Source organism: Mycetomoellerius zeteki, unplaced genomic scaffold (assembly GCF_001594055.1).
Source record: "Mycetomoellerius zeteki isolate Tzet28-1 unplaced genomic scaffold, Tzet1.0 scaffold164, whole genome shotgun sequence".
Lineage (NCBI taxonomy): Eukaryota > Metazoa > Arthropoda > Insecta > Hymenoptera > Formicidae > Mycetomoellerius > Mycetomoellerius zeteki.
This window is the reverse complement of record NW_017256594.1, coordinates 1,889,313-1,914,057: the sequence shown is the minus strand read 5'-3', so window position 1 is coordinate 1,914,057 and position 24,745 is coordinate 1,889,313. Positions and strand designations below refer to the sequence as shown.

At 35.5% G+C, this 24,745-nt stretch overlaps 1 protein-coding gene across 1 annotated transcript in view; it reads right to left on the bottom strand.

Moving 5' to 3' along the window:
* LOC108721269 (neural cell adhesion molecule 2) overlaps positions 1-24,745 on the bottom strand; it is a 227,413-nt gene that overhangs the window by 11,964 nt on the left and 190,704 nt on the right. The window contains exons 6-7 of the mRNA XM_018445736.1: positions 7,264-7,415; positions 64-208 (exon numbers count right to left, since the gene is read on the bottom strand). Of these exons, the coding sequence (XP_018301238.1) occupies positions 64-208; positions 7,264-7,415 (297 nt within the window). The remainder of the gene's footprint in view (positions 1-63; positions 209-7,263; positions 7,416-24,745) is intronic.

The following is a 24,745-nucleotide window of genomic DNA, read 5'->3' as shown; positions in this document are numbered from 1 at the left end:
GCGTCGCGAGCGCGCCCCGGGGAACAGAGCCGGATTCGAGGCTGTCGTCGTTTATGAGCTTACATTGTATCTGGAGTACCCAGCCGTCCTCTATCGGCGCGGTTCCCATGATTCGATTTTCAGCTTGACACGACAAGTGTCTGCCTGCGTCTGCTTTCGTCGCCATGAAAGATAAAATGCTGGTGGTCGTGTTCCCATCGACGGAGGTCTGTAACAACATTATGATAACGTTCATCGGGGTCCCCAGTTTCCGCCCGTCCACCCCATCGACACTCGTCGCGTTTATTCTTTTTTTCTTCATTGATACGATCGTTTGCTTACCCGCACCGTCATCAATGGCGCCGACACATACGCGTTCAACCCCTATATATTAAAAGCGTATCTATCATCTAATCTGGAGGGTCGGCGGTAATCATAGTCGAAATTCTCTATTAATTTCTCGTTACCCTTCTCGAGGGATAGATCTTTTTTAACAATAAAGAAGTGACTTCTATCTTTTTTGGGAGCAGAACCGTTATTACGTCAGAGTTTCATTGAATTATTCAATGTATATGTGTCAGATAAATTTCCGCAACTTATGTAAGGAAGTGCGCAAGTAATAAATAAGGATCTCATGCTTTCTTATTTTTCTATGTTGTTTATACCATATCTTAACTGTCTTCTTTATCTAATGTATCAAAAACGCATATGTCAGTGACTAAGAAACTTCATCTTATGCGTGATGAAACTTCTAAAGTAGTATGGATGATGTACATATAGATCATTTTTAATGTACTGGGTTAGGGAAAAAGTCTTTTTACAAGTTGGTAAAAAAGACCTTTCTTCATCAATATCTTCGTTAAAAATGATCAAAATTTAAATCTAAAAAAAGGGTTTTAAAGGTTGAAATCTCTACTTTCGAATAGTTACTATATTTTTTGAATTTATGTGTAATTTTTACATATAGAAAACTACGACCTGAAAAAAATGAAAAATTTTCTTTACACTTTGTAGATCTGTAGCGTGTCCAAAAAAATTTGAGCAAATTTTCGACTATCTATCGTGAAAGCTGGAAGCTTTCTCTACAAAATCATTTTTTTTAAATGTTCTTACAATTTTTTATTCCTGAGTTATTAGCGGATTAAGTAAAAGGGAACATTCTGACTTTATTGCTCGTAACTCCGTTAAAAAACATCGTATCGCAATTATAAATACAGATTCTTAAAGCTGTAATTGCTCTATCAAGTGATATAATTGCCAATTTTTTAAAAATAGAATATATGGGTTGCTAAAAGTCTTTTTACCAACTTGAAAAGGAACTTTTTCCCTAATCCAATATTAGAGGAAGGTCACTGATACTGACATAGGTCTCCTAAAGCGACATCCTTTTATTTCTTAGAAACTAATCTTTGCACCTTATTAATACTAATAAAAACGTGATCTGTTTAGCTAATTAAAGAAATACAAACTCATAATTCATATATTTATGGCTTATTTCCATACCAAATCAGCTAAAAACAAATTCTATGAATCCGAGAAGAAAATTCTTATGGTGTTCTTTTGCAAATTGCGTAATTAAAATAATAATGACTGTATTATTGATAATATTGTCATTTTAAATGTTTATAGTTTCATAAATTAATTTTCTTTACAGAATAGGATATATCTTTATTTATAGAATAGGAATATTGGCATTATATTGCCTACTATATCAGTTTTGGAGCTCATTTTGTTAGACGCTCATTTTTGCATAACTTACGAAAAAATTAATTATTGCAAACTTGCAAACAGTATTATAAAAACTGCTTATACTATCTGATAGAAGACACTTTTTAGTTTGTATTTATATTTTTGAAGTTATATTTTTACTTTTTGTTTAAGAAATACTGTCTAAAAACAAAGTGGTATGTCGGTATCAGTGATGACTTTCCCCTATATTACTTCATCTATCAGTTTTTAAAATTAAAGAACAATTTTTTTTAATACGCGCATTTATAGCTTTTTCACAAACAAATTCTAATTTTTTTAAAATGAAATTCTCAATCTTTTATCTAGTAATTAATTAAGGTAACTGGACCCAATATAAGCATGTCAAAACACCATATTTGTTGTATGTATTATACGATTAATTCAACAGATAGCAGTAATAGGTCGTGCAGATTGTTTGCCTAACTCGATTGCATCAGTTTATTGTTTAATTTGCTCATTTTCTGTTATCGTCAGTAAAGCAAAATGCAAATTGTTGTGATATGATAGTGATGTAATATTTCGTAGATAAATAATTGCTTCCTAAATTATCAGAAGATGATTATTAATTTCAGTTGATGTTATCGTAGCTCTATATTCATATTTTACAACATTATATATTTAGTTTATATTTTTGTCATAATAAATAATGAGTTTATTGCTTGAAAAATAGTTCTTTGTGTATTCTTATACGTCAATACGTTAGTAAACTTATAATCTTATAAAAGTAACAATGGATTATTTTATTTTTTATTTTTCTAGCATTTTTTTTTTTACGAAAAAAAGGAATATACTTAGGCCATATTGAGTACATCATATACCCAATATACGCATAACGCTACTTCTTTTTAAATCTTTACTCTATCTATATGAATATTTGAATGTTTCATATTTTTTATTAACATTCAGAAATATTCCTTCTTTAATGTGTCACTAACTTTCATTTCTGGATTCACCAAAAAATTAAAAAAATCGCAAAGCTTAGTAGGAGCATACAAGATCCGATTACTTTATTTACAATTAATATGAAGCATGTCACATATCGTTCTTTACAGTAAAAAGGCTGCTCTTTAAATATGAGCTAATAATCTAACATTTTATATTCAGACTTTATTTTATACTTTATTTTATTCTTTAAACGTGGAACAAGAAATCGTAGAAAAAATTAATGGTAAGAAATATTTATGATAGTTGAGATTATAACGTTCGATTTAAAACCGCGAATATCGATTCGTTTAACTTGGAAACTTGTTCAAGTAGTAAACGCCTCTGAATAATCAGACGTGCATCTCCGTGGAAAACCGCGCGCCCGAGGACTTCCGATTCGATTTACACCGTCGAGACGCGCACTCAATGTAATTTGCAAGCTCGACCACGGCTCGTACAGCTCCTTAAAGTGACCATAAAATAAGGTTCTCTCTTGCGCACGTGTACCTCTGTACGGCCGTGCACAAGTGTGTCTCATTGCGAGGGTGGCAGGAGAATTATCGTTATCGCGAGTACGAACCCGTGGTAAAAGCGTCGTTAAGCGTGGAATAATTTAAATCAGAGTCGCGCGGAGTCTGCGAATTTTCGTTCGTAATTAAGGCGAATCGATGCCTTAATGAACGTCCAATACGTCGAGTGGCCGGTTAACCACTCCGTCCCGTTACGTCGATACGATCGCCTAAATTTATCTCTCTCTATCCATACAATCGTAGGAGTTTGCAAGCGTACGTAAGGATAGATAAAAACATGATAAAACCGCCTTTTTCGTAAATGAGTTATTCGTCAGTTAACGTTTCGTAAATAGTGGCCCGTTTGATAGCAGTGACGAGTAAATAACACGTATTAACGATGGAAAGCGAACTTTTTTTTTTTACTATCGATTTTGATCACTAAACAAACCGAATAAAGCGCGTGGGTGAACGTGTGAACCAATTTTATAACAATCGATCAGTGTACGACCTCAAAAACATTCGCATGAGAATTGTTTTCCCTTTGTTATCCGAGCAAATACTTGTCGAATAGCTCCGAGGTGTCGAAGGAAAAAAACGTGAAATATTTTTTTTTCTTGTTTTTACCTTTTTCGATTTTCGCTAAAATGAAAACTACTTTGTTAAACGGCTATTATCCCCTCGAATAAAATTGTGTAGCAAAATTTATATTGCGTCTCGTCAATTTAATATTATGATATAAGATAAAATCCAGGTAGTTAATTCAGACTGACGGCATGTGAGATTTTTTTAAAATTTTGTTACAAATCATGTAAAATTCAAGTTTCGCTTTTGCATCTCTAATATTTCATATTTTAATTAACATCTCGTTATTCCCATACTGAAATTAAGCGTAATTCATAATTTTACGCTATTTAAAAGTTTCGTAGCTTAGGAAAAATCAAGTTCATGGATTATGAAGCACCCGTAATAACTCTGCTTTACGTTTCGTGAATTAAACATTCGTGCTCGTGCAAACGCTCGCTCTGTCCAATGAACTGAGTTTAGGGATTACACTCCACGCATAAAACAGAAATAGTGGAAGGTAGTCAGAAAAACGCATCGCCCACATTATTCATATTCCTGAACGAAATATAACGCAAAATTTTTCATAAAATCTCAAAATATTCCGAGCGCTTTTTCAACTTTCCCACGATGCGTTGGAAAAAGTCGAATCACAGTCGAGGCTTCAATCTCGCGCGAGAGCGCGACGGATGCGGGGTTTCTCCCCTTCCTGCTCCGCGATTCTGTCGCGCGATTAAAAAATAATCGCGGGACAGAGAGAGCGCGCGCGCGAATAATAAATTTCGCGTCTTGCCGAGAAAATAAATCAACGGTAGCGGACTCGCGCTCTAATTTCGTTTCGATGGCGGCGGAGAGCTCCGCGCGTCGTTTCACGCGGTGGCCCGTGCAAAGATAATTACGAAATGAGATGCGCCATTCATTAAAAATATATTTCCGACTGCGCATTCCGGCGAGGTCGAACCGATTAACATAATTGCTGCAATTCCATGATACGATACGGGGGGAAAAATACTCGCGGCGCGAAATCCCTCGTTTACGGGATGTTGTGTATATACATCACGGTAACTATTTTTACGCGCTGTTGCGTAATCGCGCGAAGCTGGGAGAGATAAAGCGAGAAACTCGCTGAGGAAACTGCGTGATTAGTAAAAAGCGGGGAAAGTAAGAAGAAGAACAGGCCTCCTCGATCGACATTCCATCCTGGATTATACCGGTTCTCCCTCGTCGTATTTTCTATCCCTTCAACCCGCCGCTTCTGTGTTTAACTTTCTTACGTAAGCAGCGAAACAATCTTCACTGTCGCGTCGTCTAGCGCGAGTATCGACTTTGAAACAATATTTTCTCTGTCCCGTACACAGCACGGGGTCCTTCACCCCTTCGCCCACGTCCTTAATCCGCCGCTACCCGGCAAATATTTACGTCGTCGTCTTAAGTGCGGATCAAAACGCGGCAGATACGACGCGCGTCGCGTTGTTTGCGCACCGTTCTACGTGCATCACATCTCATCCGTGTACCCTGCGCGCACCATGTGTTTTGCCAGGGTTGAGCGCGGGGAAATCGAAGTAGAATAAACAGAGGCCGATGCTCGATTTCGCCCGACAACGGGTCAATTTATTCGAAAGTACGTTCTTTCATTTCGTTCGCTAATCCGCGTTTCCATTGACGTTTGTTTGCTTTGTATACGAAATACCTTCATCCGTTTCTCGCGACAGAAACGCCGCGCCCCGGTTAGAGTGTTCGATTTACGTTAAATCGAAATTTATTTCGCCGCGCGCTCGGAATGAAATTGAATGAATTAATGAATTGTATCGGAACGGAAGGGAGAAAGAGAGAGAATACACGCACACGAGAGGATTTCATTCTCATAGATCAAGTATCATCGTAATCGCCCCGGTGAGATATTCTTTATTCGAGCTGCGCGTAATTAGATTTATCGATATTTGCGACATACCTCTTCATTGCCGTTGATTAATCCCGTAACGACGAAATGTTACGCTTTTTTATCAGAATACAGCGTACGACTCGATTGCGTAACACTGTTATACAACAGTTTCTAGCTTTTTTCATTTTATTTTCAATTCCATGGTAAATCGATGCAAGATTTACATGGAGGGAATTTCATATTTTGTGAACAAAACGTTCAAACTGTTCAATAAACAATTGTTTTATAACATTGCCAACATACTGTCCCAATATTTTTCTCTTTCTAGAAAAAGAGAAAGAGAAAAACTGTAGATTCTAGTTATCGACTAACGTGTTATCTGTCCTAACTTCACGTCTGAAAAGTAATGTTTAATTAAGGAATTAATTTAATTAAAAAATTTTCCGAGAAGTTTTCACTGAAAGAAAAATGGATAAATAAAATGAAACAAAAAGCATGAGATTAATGAACGAGAAGAATCAGTTGAGAATAGATAGTTTGTTGCTAAAAGTGGATAATACATTAAGAATATTCTTAATTAAAATAAACATAGTTTATATAAGCAATTTAATTATATTTGTTGTGTATAATTTAATTATATTTGAATATTCTTAACATTTAATCTCATTAAATCATTGCCGCATCGTTTACCTCTTTACACTCTTTTACCTCAATAATATTTAATAGGAATATATCTCGACTTATATAGTCGTAGGATAGTTTTACTTCCCGTTAATTAAACATAATCCCTGCACGGTAGGCTTCACTGTAAACGGCAGTCAATCACGTAATCGGCCTATGTCTTTTTTGGCGTCGCTTAATCCACGGAAATTGAACGTGGAAATTGCTTCGCCGCGAAATTAGGAGACACATGTCAACCAGACGAGTCGAGGTACAGTGAGAGATTAATCGTCTTTCGTTAATGAGATTAATCCGTGAACTAGCGTCAATAACACACGGCCAAAAACATATCAAATTTAATTGAAAAAAGTATAATTATACGTTCCTCTCGTATTTTCCGATTTATATGTCACACAGATAAGTTTCTTTTCTTAAGTTAAATATAAATTAAATAAAAATAGAGGAAAAAGATATCTCTCTAAAACTCTTGTGATATCCTCTACAGTTTGGCGAAAACACAGTAAATATGTAAGAAAAATTTCGAAAGTTTAAACACACGTAGGACAAAACTTTCTCGCGGTGACAGATGCGTTTTTAATGTATTAGAGAGCATAAACGATAAAATAGTTTAACATGGCATTTATGTCGATAGTTTACCTTGGTTATTATATTTGTTTACGTTTACATTTAAAACATCATAACTTGAAAAATAATATATTATAAAAAATGACCAAATAGATTTATAGTGTATTTTTTAGCATGATCTTAAGATCCATTTCCATTAAAGAAATATCATGATCTTCCATTTATTTAAAAGAATTCCGTGTTTGAAAGAGTTAAATATTCATATGAATTAATGTGATATTCTTGATAAAAAGATCAAGGATTCTCTCTTATTCAAGATTACAAACTCAAGTTTATGCACTGCCGAGAATGGCTGGGTGGAATGTATGTTGATGTAAGAACGAAAATTATTCTATAAAGAAACACACTTACGGTTTCCTTGGAATCCACTAAGCGTTGACCGTTCCTCCGCCAGATGACGCTAGCCGGTGGTCTGGAACCGGAAGTCGTGCAGACCAAGTCGTACTTCTTGCCCGCCGACAAGGGTCGGTTTCCATCAATTATTTTCACTTCCAAAGGGCTAACTGAAAATTATTCAATTCATTAGTTAAATAACGTTTGATATTTCTTCTTATCTTTTTGTAAAATTTTTGCAAAAAAAGATATTGAAATAAAAATGACTTTCACAAAATTTGCTGGCAAGAATTTTTAAATATTATTTCATTTAAATTCATCAACATCATTAGCCTTAATTTAATTTAACAGACATAAACCGGAAATAAAATTGATATTTTATTTCCGGTGGTTTCTGTCAAAGTTTTTGACTGGTAATTAATTTTTATTATAGCCTTATTGTGGAAGTTTTTTTATTCTTTTGGCCAGTGAACTGTGATAAACCAGATAAATCTTTATGGTTGAGCTGATAGTTTGCTCGATCCATGGTTGTACTCATTCACAAGAGTACGTGATTATGTAGATACAATATGTATATATATATGTATATTTTTTGTTCTATTGAGAATAAGGAAAGCAAGTCGAACCTCATACGGATATCTTCTGAATAATATTTTTGCGCAATAAGTACCACGTTGGTCCCCATATCCTATCGTGTACTTTTCTTACATTTGTTGAAATTGAGGAGTCCCGTATGTTGTTATTTTACTTATTGTTGCTTTTATTTGTTATACAAAAATAGTTTCTATCATATTTACCCGAGAGAGAGATGTACATCGATCATTTTGCTGCACTTTTTCGTTTTCTCTCAATTTACTAACGACTGGACACCCCTTGCACTTCGTGCACTAAATTCACAATGTCAAATTATACTCCATTTGAGTTATTTTTAATCATTTCTATAGATCGGCACTGCTTTTTAATGTGTCGTTAATTTATTCGACTAAAACAATGGAATTAAATAATTTAACTCAAGAAATGTATTAAATTTGATTCAAATTTAAATTACTATTTACTAAGTGTAAACGTTAATATGGATATTGTTTACTTTGCAACTAGCAATTAAACTACAGCAATGGATTGATTTACATTTTAACACATACACGGAAATTAAAAATATAACCAAATATTATTTAACTGAGGGAATTACCATTGTTCTATTGGTATTAAACAGTGTACGTGCATAAATATATTTCGGTCAAAATGACCAAGACGCGCTTATTAATGTTAAGCCTAAATCACAAGCCTACTTCCGGATTAAAACGAACAGAAATAATAAATTTATCTGGACAAAAAGTACCTGAACATGTGATTAAGTTACGTACCGAATTGAAAAGGTGATTCTGCAGCCTTTTGCAGTCATATAACCGGTATGACGAATTTTAAGCGTGGGATCATAAACTCTCCCTCTCCTCATTAATCCTACTACTACTTTCTCTCTCTCTCTCTCTCTCTCTCTCTCTTTTCCGCTCTCTTACTACTTTATCACGCGCCATGTATCTTGCCGCGCGATAGCTCAGGTACCATAACAAAGTGAATAACTTAATTTAGAGCGGGGACAATTAATCTTGCGTCCCATCTTGCGCGCTCTTTTTCAAGATGATTCAAGTGTTTCTCAAGGTGACTTCGCACACAAGGGGGCTTTGCAGATTTTTTTGTACGTAAACTCTTCCTAAATCGCCTTGTAAGTTCGTGTACAAAAATATATGAAAACGAATAAACTAATCGACAATATATATATAGTATAAATTTCTTCTTAGCTGAGCTGAGATATCTTTTTTAAAGTATCCGCTTTATCACCACATTTCTTTATCATCGCAGACTTTTCCGAGTTAAATAAATTTTTCCCAAGTCCCCTTTCGCATTTCAACAAAGTATCTCCAATTTACCGCTTCCGTTTCTCGACTGGATGTATCGGTTTAAAAATTTCGCGGTAATCCCGGCGTCTAGCAAGACAAATTAAAAAAGGTCCGCAATTAATTAACCCCACTCGTTGTTCTAACGTTCTCGCGATAACGGCGCGAGTAAAATTAAGCGCTCGGCTGCCCTCGACCGCTGCTCGTTTCTTCGTTATAGCGGGTCGCTGGCCGCAAGACGCGTACCTTCCTGCACGCCAAATTGACGTTGATAAATCCTCTTTGTTATAAAGCGATACATCATCGGCGTGCACTTCGCTCGCGTACGAGAAATTGAAGTTGTTCAGAAAATTGTCGCCAGTTGTATATAGAACGCCGAGCTATATATACTATTGAAATATCGACTTATAACTCTCCGATACAGAATGGTTTTGAAATTAGTATTCTCTTCATTGTAATAGTGTTAGAATGCTAATAGAATTAATATAATATATAATAGAAAGAGATTCTTAGCAAACAATTAAGCTGATATTCGTTATTTTGACGTGCAAAATGACATCAGCTTGTTTGCTGAATTAGAATTAAAGATATTAAAATTAATATCATTCCAATTATTTAATTTTTATTATGGAAAGAACGATTTTGCTGAAATAACTAAAAATTTAAGATACATATCTGAAAATAATTTTGTAGACCATCAAAATAATAGTAAAAGAACTCGAGCATGATGAGCAATGCTGCAAAAACATTTTAATATCTAACAATCAGCTTGAGCGTCCTACATAATTATTTTGATGGTCCCATAAAATTATGTTCAGATCTGTAACTAGCTAAATTTTCAGATAGGTACTTCAGCAAAATTATTCTTTCCGAGTTTGCTAGTCATAATAATCTTATAAAATATTAATGGAATGGGAATATAATACACTAATGTATTCGAAAATCGATTCCTAAATTCGAGAGAAATAATATGTTATTTCGAGATAGATTGAATGAGTATTATTGTCTTCGATATTGGACGAGCAAGAGTATCAGCTCGTGTTTAATTTAAACATCCATACACTTAATGCAAAGCGTGGCGTATGCTGTTATTCACGCGTCCTCTGAATTTTCCCGTAGCCACTTGGATAAAGATTTTCATCCGGAGTGCGTTGAACCCGGAGAAAATTGCGGATCCGTTGCGTTGCCCTCGGCTATACCTGTACGTTGCACGCGATGTGACTGAGAATTTATAGAGGCGCGAGTAAGGCGATTGTCGATAACGGCGCAAAATGACCGCGAACGATGGTTTTGCGGATACTGGAAGCGCCGCGCAAATCGGTAATGGTAAATGTTAGCTGCGTACCGCCATCGGAGGTTTTGGTTATTGTATTTATAGGATCATACATTATGGAAGTTCCTTGATTTACGGCGTGATATGAACGGCGATAAGCGTCATAAGTTGTATGGACCGAAAATATTCGTACGGAAACGATTTATCTTCGTCGTTCTTTTCAAGTAATTTGCGCACGTCCATTTACGGATCGCGGTAATTATTCGCGAGAACGGCGTATTCTGACGTGACGTCGAACACAGAGCGGGATGTTAGGACGAAAACTTGTCAGTCTTGAATAGCATCAATCGGAGTAACGGACGGGTATCCGCCTCATAAATGACATTTATTAATTAAAAAGTGGTGTTGCATTTTTGCTCCACGCTGCCACAAACCACTACTCTTCCTTCCTCATGCCAGTAGATTCCGGCCATCCAGCGATGAGCCGCATAATGAAATTAATTAAAGCCGATTTCTATCTTGCTGCCCGCGGTGAAATCCTCGCCGATATTATTCTGCCCTACAGTTTTACTTCCACTCAATAATTCAAGATCGATTACAGAATTATGCCGCATGCATACGCTCCATATACCTCAATCGCTCGTAATTTCAGCTTTATCATAAATTTATTGACGAATAAAGCGCGAGCGGTCTGGGATAAAATGAGGATTTTACTGCTATTTTGGGAAAAGCAATTTCTTATCGCGTTTTTCAAGATTTATACTATAATTTCTCAGTACTCCCAATATTTGTGAATATATATAGAAATGAAAAAATATAGATACGAAAATAAAATTAAAAAGAGACGGTTTTCCTAAAATATTTAAAAATTCAGTTATATATGTACACAGAGTTGAAAATAATTTTGTTAGACCATCAAAATAATTATGTAGGACTCTTAAGCTGATTACTAAAATATCAAAATTTTTTGCAACATTGCTCATTATGCTCCAGCGTTCTACATAATTTTGATAATCCAACAAAATTATTTTCAGATCTGTATATCTAACTAATTTTTAGACATTTCAACAAAATTCTTCTTTTTTTATGTAAAAACGGATTAAATTGAATTTGAAAAATATCAGAAGCGGGATATATCTCATTTTTCGCGAAATTGAGTTACATGGGTTATCTTACATGGTATATACTTATGTAGACTCAGCGTTGCAGACAGAAACACCACAGGCTTCGATACCTCGCGTGGAGTCAGTAATCGCGCAAATATTCTAGTTCAAACAGAAACCTCACACAACAATATGTCTTTCCATCCTGAAAAGTCTAGCTTATCTACTTATAGAATAAGTAGGGTTTCTCAACCTCTCGATTCAATTGAATAGTGATTTTTATCATAAATGAAGCAAAAATAGAACAAGCTTGTTTATTCAGGACGTAAAATATCGTATTTGTCTTTCTTTAATTTTAAAATGACAGGACCAGATAAATAGAGTACTCCAAAATTCTAATTAAATAAACATTTATAGACCACACATTGTTGGCTCATACAAAATTAGCGTTTGGTGAATCGTGAGGCTTGGCTGGAGTGAATAATTCAGTTGGGAATATGTGTGGGGACCGTCCTTGCAATTTGGTCAGCTTGTTACCTTGGGGACACCTTTATTCAGTGAGAAAGAAATTCACTTAATCGCACCGTGACCGTCGCCGCCATCGCGCCAGAACAACCCGATTGGCATAGTAATATTTCAGGCATTCTAACCCGTCGCCACCGGCAATAAGGCCGTCTTGGCCCCGACATTGCTGTTACCGTCGCTACTACTACCGCCGCCGCCGCCGCCACCGCTGCTGCCACCACTTTCCCCAATTTCCACCCCCTGAGTTACGACTCGGGACTAATTTACATGACTTGCACCGAACTAATTCGAACGGCGGTCGATAGCGCGCCGACTAAAGGGGTTAAAACGACGTTTACTTTATTACGTAATCACGGGGAAACCTAATATTGACAAAGGCACGACGTGGCAGTATGACGGTGCGGGGAATGACGGTGGTGGTGCGGTATACGAGACGCCTTACCGATTTCTCGTTCGCTTCGCTTCAAAGAGCGGGGGAGGCTATCCGTCCGCCCGTCGCTCGTTGTAATGCCGCGAGTCTTTGCGCCGCAGTTTGTTACTTACGATTTGCAATTCCGCCGGTGTTTGAGTTTACGGATTGAGATTTATGGACTCGCAATCGGGGAAGGAACGGAGGCGGAAGGGGGTTTAGAACGAGGCGAGGCGAGGCGAAGCCCGAGCCGACGCGCGTGGCTACGTGCACGTACGCGAGAAGCGTCTCGTTTGCATCTTAATTAAGCGGCCGTTTCATTAGCGATAAGTCCTCAGTACGCCCGGTTAATTAATGCAACTGTAATGTTTGTAAACGCCGTGACGTTTAACCCTTTGATACGTTACGTCATCCTCTTTTACGCCGCGGCGACGCTTAAATCGAAGCGAATCACGTTCGCTTATCGATCATCACGTGTTTACCGAACATCGACAGACAAGTTTATGATCAGATTAATCATTGTCAATAATCTATTTGTGCGTGGTAAGAAAAATTACGAAAATGGCAAATCTACTTTCTTGAAAGAAATTGATTTAGCAACATAAAATTCTTAAGTGACTAATAACTGTATTTTATTTTTAATGTAGGTTAATTTCAATTATTTCTATACGCAATTAATTATGTTATTTGGCACGATATAAGAGCAAATGCATTTATTTTATTCCATTTTAGCAATTTACTAACGGAATTTAGTACAATAAATTTGCTAAGCAAAAGCAAGTATCGATAGGCAATTGTAGACTTTCAATACATAATTAGTAGTCAATTAATTATTAGCAGTAATTTTTAATAATAAATAATTAGTATGATAAATAATGTGTAATAATTATAATTAATTAAAATGATTATGTATTTATACCTTAATATAATTCGAAGCTTCGTACTACTAAATTATAAACATGTTATATGTATGCTACTTTGCTAACATAAATTATTGTAGAATATACATATGTATGTATTCACAGAAATTTGCTTTCGAAGGGTGAGAAATACGCATGTCTTAAGCAGATTAATCTGCATTGCGGAATTGCGCGCATCTTTCCCTCCTCCATGCACCGCAAATGGGTTTTCACTTATTCAATAATAATACTAATAATAATATTAACAGGCAGACGTATCGGCAAATGGGTGTGGATTCAGCATGGCTTTATCCACGGCGTACACGCGCGCTGCGCAGGAGAGTTACAAATCATATTAGCATGTTGGCGGATATTAGTAGATTTAGCTGTCACTTCGAGGCAAAATTCCACATATTGCACGTCTATGTAAATCTGCTTCTAACGGTAATCGTCATGTAGGACACGCCAATCGTCACTGAATGGCATATGTGCCATTAAAGATGCACTGCATTAAAGCGTTCAATTACAAATGTAACGTTTATGTATCTAAATACTTGATAACATTTTAATAGCGTCGATATTCTCATCGTATTCTCATCGTATTAATAAATGACGTTGTTATTAAAAGCGTAATAACGTGCAAAATAACAATCTGCACTGTTAAATCTATAGTGTCAAATTTAAGTTAACATGAGTCGCTACTGCTCCTACTCAATCGTATCGTTATTTTATACTAAAACAATGATTATATTTGACACTATACAGTGTCAATTTGATACTATTATATATGGTGTCAAATTGACACAATATAGTGTCAACTTTAACTTTTGGTAAAAAAATAATGATATATTTAATAGGAACAGTGGCGACTCACATTAGGTTAAATTTGACACTATAGATTTAACAATATGTTTTTGCATAAAGATAGACACTAACGAGACGTTAGTTTTGGATTGAAAGTAGATAATTGTTAAGGTGACGCATATATATTTAACTCTATTTATCTCGGCAGCTGTGAGTTTAAGTCTAATTCTTGTTGTTTCGCAAACATTGTTTCTTATAAAATTAAATCGAATGAGAACAGGATAGTTTAATTCCTCTGGCATCGGTATCTTATCAAGGAGCACAATCTTATCTCTTTTGAAGAACGGACGTAGCTGACTCAAATAGGAACGCAGATCCAGCGGAACCCGTAGGTACACAGAGAATTAAGCGTAATCTCGACGCATATATGTACAGCATACGTATGCTATCTATCACGGCTCCTTCACGTAGATGCTTTATCTTTACCCCGTTAAGTTCATCCAGGAGCCCACGAAATCGGGATATGGCTATTGTTCCCCAGCCGCGTCATTGCGAATGCTATAAATGCCGTATCGCGCGTGCACCTGCGGGAAAATTTGCTTCACGCAACCGGCTGTATCATACCGACGCCGACGTTCCGTGCCATTTCGCATTCAACCGTTTTCCCCGCGGATCATGTCCCACGAGTGTAAGCGGGTCGGAAGTCGCATCCTCTCTTACCGAAAACTGGTTTACGCACGCTACTAACTGCGCGTATATTTCTGTACATTCCTCGCCACAGGTTTGGAAACAGCCCCTCGGGATCAGCTATCAAATGCCGATTAACATCGTGAAAATCGTGAAATATACAAAAAATATTATATCGAAGTATAGTATAAAATATCGTTCAAATAATTAGCGATACGTATTTTTTTATACGTGCCTATACGCACTTTTAAAGGTGAAACATCCCTTTGAAAAAAATTGGTTTTTCTCTTTCGAAACGAATATCTTCGAAACTATAAGAGAGAAAAAAATTTCTAGAATTAAAATTGAATGGTTTCACACTGTTAAATCTATAGTGTCAAATTTAACCTAACGTGAGTCGCCACTGCTCCTATTAAATATATCGTTATTTTTTTACCAAAACGATAGTTAAATTTGACACTACATCGTGTCAATTTGACACTGTATCTATAGTGTCAAATATAACCAGTTTTAGTATAAAATAACGATATGATTGAGTAGGAGCAGTGGTGACTCACGTTAAGTTAAATTTGACACTATGGATTTAACAATACAAGGGTACTTTAATATTGTGAAGGAAAAATTTTTTTTTAATTTTTTTGTTTAACAATTATTTAACAAAATATTAAACAAATTTTTTTTTCTTCATAACATTGAAGTACCCTTGAAATCATTCAATTTTCATTCTAGAAATTTTTTTTCTTCCTCTTATAGTTTCGAAGATATTCGCTTTGAAAGAGAAAAATTTTTTTCAAAGGGGTGTTTCACCCCTTAAAAGTGTGTATGAGCACGTATAAAAAAATACGTGTCGCTTATTTTTGTCCGGAGAATAACATACTAAAAATTCAAAAACTAAAAGTCGGAGTGTAATACTTGGGTAGGTTTACTTGTTGTTACGTGTCATTGCACTACATTTTGACTTTTATAGCTACCTTTTCACAGAAATCTTTTGGATGAATGCAAAAATTAAATTTTAAACAACATCAAAATCTTCAAATGCTCTAAAAAATATATCCGAGTAAAAAACTTGGAAGGAAAAAACTGCTTTTTACTAAGTAAACTTTTTAATTAATTCATTAAGTTTCTAATTTTGTGTCATTTTTATTTTTATATCACTAAACATTTCACAATATCAAAATTCCATAAACGCGCATATCGTAAGAGGAAAGTCATTACTTACGTTTAAAAAATAATAAATATAACAAGAAAAAAGACTTAAATTTATGCTACAATTTTAAAATGGAATTTAGCTTTAACTTTTTAAGGGCCGACAAAATTCTTTGTATTTTCAAAAATTGACAATATTCTTCCCGAAGTGCGACATATACTGATATTACTAATGTTAGAATTCGATAATAATATGTATTGTGGAAGAAAAATTATTCAAAACATAATAAAAATGACAAGAAAGAAAAAAGAAACTTTTTTATTTACGTTAAAACTGTAAAATGAAATTTCAGCTGTTAACTGTAATTTTTGAGTCAATGAAACTCTTCATTTTTCAAAAGTTGACAATATTCTCTACTCCTCTCTGAAGCATAATCTACAGTTCTAAAAATGCAAGAAAATCTGTTCCACCAAGTTCTGAATATTTCGTGACAACAATTTCACAGCGTAATTTCTCGTAACACTGTCGTCTATTTCTCTACTACCTTAGTTCCGTATCTCTTCATGCACGCACAGTACGCGAGGGAAGCATTTTCCTCGGTCGCGAAGCCAGCTCCTCGCAAACTCGTTGCCAACTTTTTGCCACGGTGTACACATCTCGTTCGCGGCGGGCGACCGAGTTCTCGACGACTTCTCGGCGAACACCGGGTTGCGCGTGGAAAACGGCAAATAAGCCCTATTGTCTGTGGTTTTAACTCAATGAGCGACGTAATTTCTGCCGGCCGGCGCATCATAAATATTCATTAAGAGTTAATTGTAACTCGGTTCCTCTCTCGCGGATAAGCAACACGCTCGATCACGCGCAGCCTTCGTAATCCAGGGAGTGAACCTAACGGTCGATTATTCCAGCAGGTGATAAGACCAGGAAACATGTAGACGAGCTTCTGTGTATCGATCGACGTCGGAAAATTGCCACGACGACACTGACGGTTTCCACGATTAAGATGTGTATAATTTATTACACGGAGAGCTGTTCAAATGTAACGGTGCGTTGTATTGGGAATAGACCGTATCCAGAAATTTGACTTATTGCGCAGCAAACAGTAACTCGAGCTAATAAACCGTAATTCGGATTGATTGGCTCTCATTCGAGTGACACATTTAATTCTGTTCCTAAAAAGAGGGGAGGTTAAATGGGTTAAGCTTTAATTAACTGTAACTAATGTTTGCGGCCACACTACTCTTTATTCGTGCGCGAGGCTCCCTCAAACACTACTGAGGTAACACACTGCTTCAACTTCTAGTTCGTTAACGCGCAAAGTGAATCCTTATGCAGCCAAGTAATTTGGAGTTCGATACAGTTTACTCCGGTTGCGGTCGAACTTTTCCAGGTCCTACAGCCGAGTACCACAGCCGTCGGGGCCATCTTTCAATCGCGGTTGCAAAACGTCCAATCTTGCGGTAATAGATTTCTGACGTCGCGAAATGCTCGGAAACGAGCTCGGTTGCATTAACTCGAAACTTCTGATCGAGCTTTGGTGAAGATCGTATTGGCGAAGATGTACTTTATTCCCTGTCTTCTTTAACCCGTGATAAAATTTCGTAACTATTAACCGAATAATGGAATGAAAAATCGTGAGAGCAAACTTGCGAAATGCCAATGGCATAATTCGAAGACGGGAACGATGACAAAAAAAAAAAAGAACTGTCGCGAGAAATGATTTCAGTTCTTCGTGAGAACGCAACTTTAAATCACTGCGCCCTAGACTCGTCGAAGACTGTCAATCTCGATGCTGACAATGAGTCTCGCGGGTGTCGAATGCCGCACGAAAGAGCACTTCCACTTAAGCACTGGCCATGCGGGGCCGTGAAGCTTCTCAAGACAAGAGGAAATTGGATGAAAGCTGTCGTCGTAACCGATGAAAAGGGGGAAGACCGCTGAAGGGAGGAAAAAGTGTGGAACGAAAACGGTGTCCGCCGCAAAAAGGATACCTTACTCTCTTTCATTCTACCCATACCTTCCACCGTGGTTTCTATGAGGTCCTTCAGAACCCTCAACCCTTAATTGTCAAGAACTGGCGCCGAGTAATTAAGGTAATTCGATTATAAGAGCAGAGAGACTTGAACAGTATACAAACCTTTTTTTAATGGTAATTTAATAGCAAAAATTTCTTAACGATGGCATTTTATATAAATATATTTTTTTTTATATTGTTTATAAATATAACGTAAACTAACTGCACTTAAATATTTTAAATGCAAGTAAAATGTATTGCATATACAATACTAAAAAAATATATTAAGTTTTAACAAGTATTTGTTTAAGTATAAGAACTATTTATTAGTAACTATTTATTAAATGTAAATATACATTTATTTATATTCGGTATAAGAACCATTAATTTTGTGTGATTCAACTATTATTTGTTTTATTGGATAAATATTTATATAAATAAATGTTAGTATTATTGAAAAAAAATATTATTGAGATTTAATAAATTTTTTCTCGGTGTATAATTGAATAAAAACAGGGATTATGGAATAGGCTACTAATATGGAATAGTGGCTTATTTTTTAGCATTGCAATCTAGCAGCAATCGCTGAAAGTTGTTGCAACTGCTACCAAACATGTCATAACAAGCAATAAACTTAGTCCGACCAAACGTTTTGTTATAATTAACATTATTTATTTTAGTTACGTCAGGATATCCGGCAACTTTTTCTAAAAAGTGTTCTCACAAACTGAAGGTAAGTTTTTTTAATGCTTATATTACATACACGCTTTTAATAATGTTGCATGAACAATATTATGCAGATTAATTGCTATTTCAAACTTGTTTATTGCTACGGAAAGACTTTGTATGTCATATAACAACATGCAGGTAATGTGGAATACATCGGGAGTTGAGAATATAACTTTTTGATGCTTCTTGTGAATAATGTTTATTTTAGATGCTAATATTTATTGTACGTCATAATTTAATGATTCAAGATTTAATTTTATTTTTTATTGTCCATACGTAATAACATTCAATGATGTTATTATATTTTCTGTATTGTACAATAAAAATGTGAACAGTTTTCTATTTTTCTTGATCAGTTTACATAAATAAACAAATTTGGACTTCATTTATTGTGTTATTTATTACTATGATCAAAATTTCATCGGTATTCCATATTACATCCCATTTTTTAGATCCCTTCATTTTCTTACTTTTTACTTTTTTATTAATATTGACGTTGAACTTAAATTTTGGCGACTTTCATTTATTGGATGTTGTAGCTAACATATTCCTCAAGAGTTCTGTGTAAATTTAAAGTCTTCATATGCATTTATATCGGAGCAATGTTAATTTAAAAAACACTATTCCATAATCCCTGCTTTTACTCTACTCTAATTGTTTTGTTACGCTTTATATTTTCTAATAAATCTAGTACGAACTAATGTAATTTCCTCGTTTAGACCATGTTTTGTTTAGTTATTAGATTACTTAATTAGAAAATAGCTAAATTTAATAACCGAAATATGCATTGTGCTAAAAAATACTAATAGGATCATCTCAATTTTTTCTTCGCTGCAGTAATGCTATTTAAATTTCCTCAGAGTGCAAAAGCTTGTTCTTATCCGTTCGTAACTTCTTTTTTTAGCTTGCTCGGCATTACCACATTGTTTATGAATATATTCATTTATATTTTTATTATAAAAAATGTACAGAATCATGATAGAATTAGATTTGCCTCATTAATGGCCAAGAACGATTGCGAACGGGGAAATGAAAGCATGGAAATGGAGCTCTTCAGACAGAAATATTGAAGCATTGATGGTTTTTAAAGGGAGAGCTATTACAGCTAAACCAATCGGCTAGGACAAACAGGAGCATGCTCGGATAAGACGAGACGAATAGTGATAAAGCCCCGTTTGCTGATTGGATCTCTCCCGATATTGACCGCTCTTTTATTACTTCCGTTCCTTCGTACTTCAACGTGCGAGGAATATCATATTCTCCCGGGAGAGACCGGCAAATATTTTAGGACTTTCAAGCGAGATATCAAGTTACCGATAAAATTTGAAACAGTTGGATATGAGAGGCTTTTTCGCGCAAATGTTATTTTAAGAATGTTAAAGAATTTGATAGGAATATTTATCGGAAGCAGAAAGGACAAAGAGAAAACTTCCGAATTTCTTTTTCAGCCGCACAGTTTACGAGTCCTGACAGACGTCGCGATAAATTAACTTAAATTGGCTCGCATTTGCGAATTATGACAACCTAACTCGACGACGTGCATTAAAGTTTTCTCGCGGTGTTCGCGAGGAGCCTGTCGCTGACACTCCGTTTCTCCGGGGACTCCTGTGATTCTACACGGTCTAACTACGTCATTCTGCTCATCCCTCGTCGTTAGCGTATCCTTTTAGAAACGGCCGCGAAGTCTGCGCACGTATACACGTACACAATTTGTGCAATCTAATGATTATATGAATCTTTGTATGCGCGACTGCGTCTGCGGTTTCTACATATATAATACATGTACATAAAAAGGTATGGTATATTTGAAAGCGAACGTGTGCGTATATTTTACGTGCGTCTGTATTTGCCCGCTGTACGTGCACACGCTAATGACTATCGATTTCCAAGGGCGCCATATCGCTTCTCGATAGAAGTGGTTGACGATAAACAAGGTAGACTCGCGTCGCATAACGAGACCGTTCATTAATCCGCAATTCCGGCGGCTCGGGATTTGTCGTTCGTGTTATAACAAGCAAGCGCGCCATGTCACGCCCGTGTATTGCGAACGCATATATATACGGATGCGAGCATGGACGGAGGTTGATATTGCACGCGTATCACCGTGGCTTCATCGCGAGAACCTCGTTTCGGGGGAAGGCAGAAATATATGCTGCTTCACCTTCCGAGCATCGCTCTCGCGCGATGAAAGTCCAAAGTAAAGCAAGATTAAATTATGTACGCAATCTTTTTCCTCGAAAAAACAACCGTTCGCCGTGACGAACGAAGTCGAGAAGGTTTCTACTTTGTCTTTGCTTTGGGGTCATGCAGGATGAATCCTTCAGAGGAAACGTGTAAACAATATTTCCTTTTGATTTGCGAGAATTGAGAGGAGACATTGAATAGCTTTAGACAGCTTTGGACAAGGTACAGAACTGTAATGAAATTGTTATACTGAATAGCAAGTGCTATCTCTTGACTCGGTCGAGAGAGGTCTATAACTATGCTGTCCCTAAATGTAAACAAGAAACTACGAAAACGCTCAGTAAACTCTAACAAGAAACAATATCATAAGTTCAATTGGAATTAGACTAGATTTGCAAATACTTGCAATTCATTAATAGATAGCTTGTTATACGTATAGCGGAGAATGCAAGCTATATTTATATATAGCACAAACATTTTTCATCGATATACGGAGCATATAACGATATATGAAGATATGTATGACCTATAAAATTGATAGGTGTAATTAAATTATATGTTATAATTGAATTAACAACATTAAGTCTCCAATATTTATTCAATTCTAAACCGAACTGAATAAATGTCATATGACGTTGTTTAATCTGATTCTCAAACAAGAACATTTCTAATTTCGTATCTTTATAAATGCATTGGATTATATTGAGCGGAGCTTCCTTTCGATGTCTCAACTGGGTCATCTATTCTATCTTGCATGATTCGTCCGGAATGACAATCACGCTAAATAACGTCAATTTGTCGTAATGTGACATATTTAAATCATAATCATTTTCGTTAAGTCAATTAGCATCGAGAGGGTGGTTAGTGTACTGTTAGATTATTATTTGCGCACAACCTAGAGCACAAATTGAGTTTAAAAATGACGCGTGGTCGTGATAGCTTCAATTTCGTCGCGAAGCCTGTCTGTGCCTGATGCTTTTCAAGAAATTGCGGCGAGATGTTAGGTAAACGTCACCGCGCTCTCTAGCGCCGTAATGAAAGCATCCGACTGTTTTTCTTTCAACATTAATGCATATATATTCTTTCGTGGATGAACTTACTTTCGTACTGCGGATGAGACCTTTACCAAAATGAAACTTTCCCTATATATGTAACTTCCAGCCCCGAAATAACGTGCGTTACGTGTTCCATGAATATCTGAAATCTCAATTCTCTGCATACAACAGAACGAAGCAATGATAAACGAACAACAATTGAAACTGGAATTCCGACTATTCGTGAAATTATTACTAGAACGTGGCAGATTGTTCTCTATACGTCTGTATAAATAATGGTAATTGATATTAATTTCACATTTCATTTTTATTAAAATTAGCTCTTGATCAATTGGATCGTAAAATTTTGATCTGATAATCGGATAATTACATTTAATGAAATTCTTGTGAATTTATTAAATTTCAAAAACGGTCGTTATTAATAATATAGCGAGTCGAAGCTACTTTTGACGAACTTCCAGATTTTCAACGAAGATCTGACGTTAGGCTTCCTTTGCCCAGAGCTGCTGAAGTATTTCCGTCCTCATTCCGGTGTGTCGCCTCTGTACATATATGCACAAACAGTTTTATTTAGTTCATCCTACAAGACGATTCAACTGAAACACTTATAGAGTTACGATTTAAAAAAATAAGGTTTTCAGGTCATGATTATTTTCATTTGCTTTATAGATATAACGTCATCAAAATTAGCGCGAAGTCAGTTTATCATACCAGTAAAAATTAATTAATTCATTCTTATCGCAAGATTATTGTTATTATTATTAGAGACAATGGAAGAGAAATTTAACATAATTAATTTTAATATCAGAATATTATATTAACTTTAATTAATTTTACGTGACAGATAATATCAAAGGTAATTAGAAGGATGTAATGAATCGTACGAATACCTGCAAAGCGAGTAAGCGTGAATTTTTTTAATTGCCAATAAAGTAATATAAAAATTAATATTAATTGTTAATGATTATGATCTAAGGTTATCTTCTTTTGAAATATTCACTAGCAATGTTTCCTCTTGAATCGCCCTGTAAAGATTGCTCCTAAGGGAAAGACCTAGACTTTTCGCCCCACTCTTTTGCTTTTACGTTTCTATCTTCTCCCTCTCTCTCTCTCTCTCTCTCTCTGCTCGACAGTATTTTCGTAGCTGAAAATTCAAGCCAGCCGCCAGCAAACGCAGAGCATCTCCTATTCAGCGGTTGCACACCTATTCAGACCGAGTGGAAGAAGGAAAGCTACCGCATTTCAACAGGCACCACTGTGGATCATCGCGGCTCGTTCCACAGGAAATGCAAACACGCGCAGGAGTTGGATGCTGTTTTCTCACGGGGTTGCGCATGAAGGTACCGTTGATCTCGCCCACCATTCTGCATGGATTAAGTGACGATGGGGAAATAAAAACGATGATAGCGAACCCGTCCATCAGTTAATATATAAATATTACGCAAAATAATAATTTAATATGCAGAACGATATCTTTATTTATACCTTTTTGTAATAATTTTAATAAAGCGAGTCAACATCAATGTTTTGAATCGTATTTTTTGTATTCATATTTTTACTTATTAATTCGAAATTACAAAGCTGATCAAGCTTTTTAGAAATTATAAAAATTGTTAAAAAGCTAACATTATTTTAAAAAGTTCACATAATTTTTTTGAGTTTAATGTTTAATATTTTATTCACAATCTTCTGATAATATACAAGTTATGAATATTTGTTTTATATGTCTAAGCTTTCTCTCTTTTTCTTTTTTTTTGTGTTACAAATTGTATACAAATACTTTTATAAAATTTTTTAAATAATCGATCAGTTTAATGAGCAGGAGTTGCATAATCAGTGCATTTTAATATTCAGATTTTGGAATATTTTTAAATATCATCGCTATTTGCTGCTATAGGAAAATTCATTTTAGTATGAAAACAGATTGTTGGGAATACATTATATAACATGGAAACAACATTATTCTTCGTTTATGGAAAACCATCTCTCTTGGAGAAATAACAAAAACATCATATAATAACACGTAATATAATATAACATCAATGTGTATAAAAATACATCGCGTAATGATTACTCAATTAAATACATATGGATACTTCAATATTTAAATATTACACGAGATATATTTGAATATTCAGTAGATAATCTTTAAATATTTATACCGTATAGATAATAACTGATACTTTGATCATCGCGAGATATTAGAATGCAACATTTGAAGAAAATATTGTTGAACACACTCCGACATTATTTATACAGAATAACACGAATTTTTCTGCTTTAATCACGGATCTATTTTTCTTTCATGTTTTACGCACATATTCACTTATTTTCGATAAAAATGTCGGTTCTACTGCGTTTTATATCGAAGCCATCCGTCTCCTACATTTTTCTGAATTTATTATACGCATAGTGTATTCTCTATAACGCGGTTGTTTAGGAAATTAATGAAGCGCCGAGTTTTTCGCAGGAGATATTATTTTCCGTTATAATGCTTCTCTGAAAATGTTTTCGCTATAACGAACTCTGGATAATAGCAAACCTCGGATAATTGGCTAATTAGTTGATTAACGAAAGAGTAAATAACGCCATGTTCAAACGATGCATGGCATATGACGCGCATTGTTTTTCGATGTAATTAGACTACATTATAGTAACACAGTTCGTATACAGGTCTTAAAATTCATTTGTTACACAGATGAAGCATTTTGTGTTACTCGAAAAGAATTTTCAGGAGAATTATCACAGTTTCTTGTTGATGATGCTGATAATACCG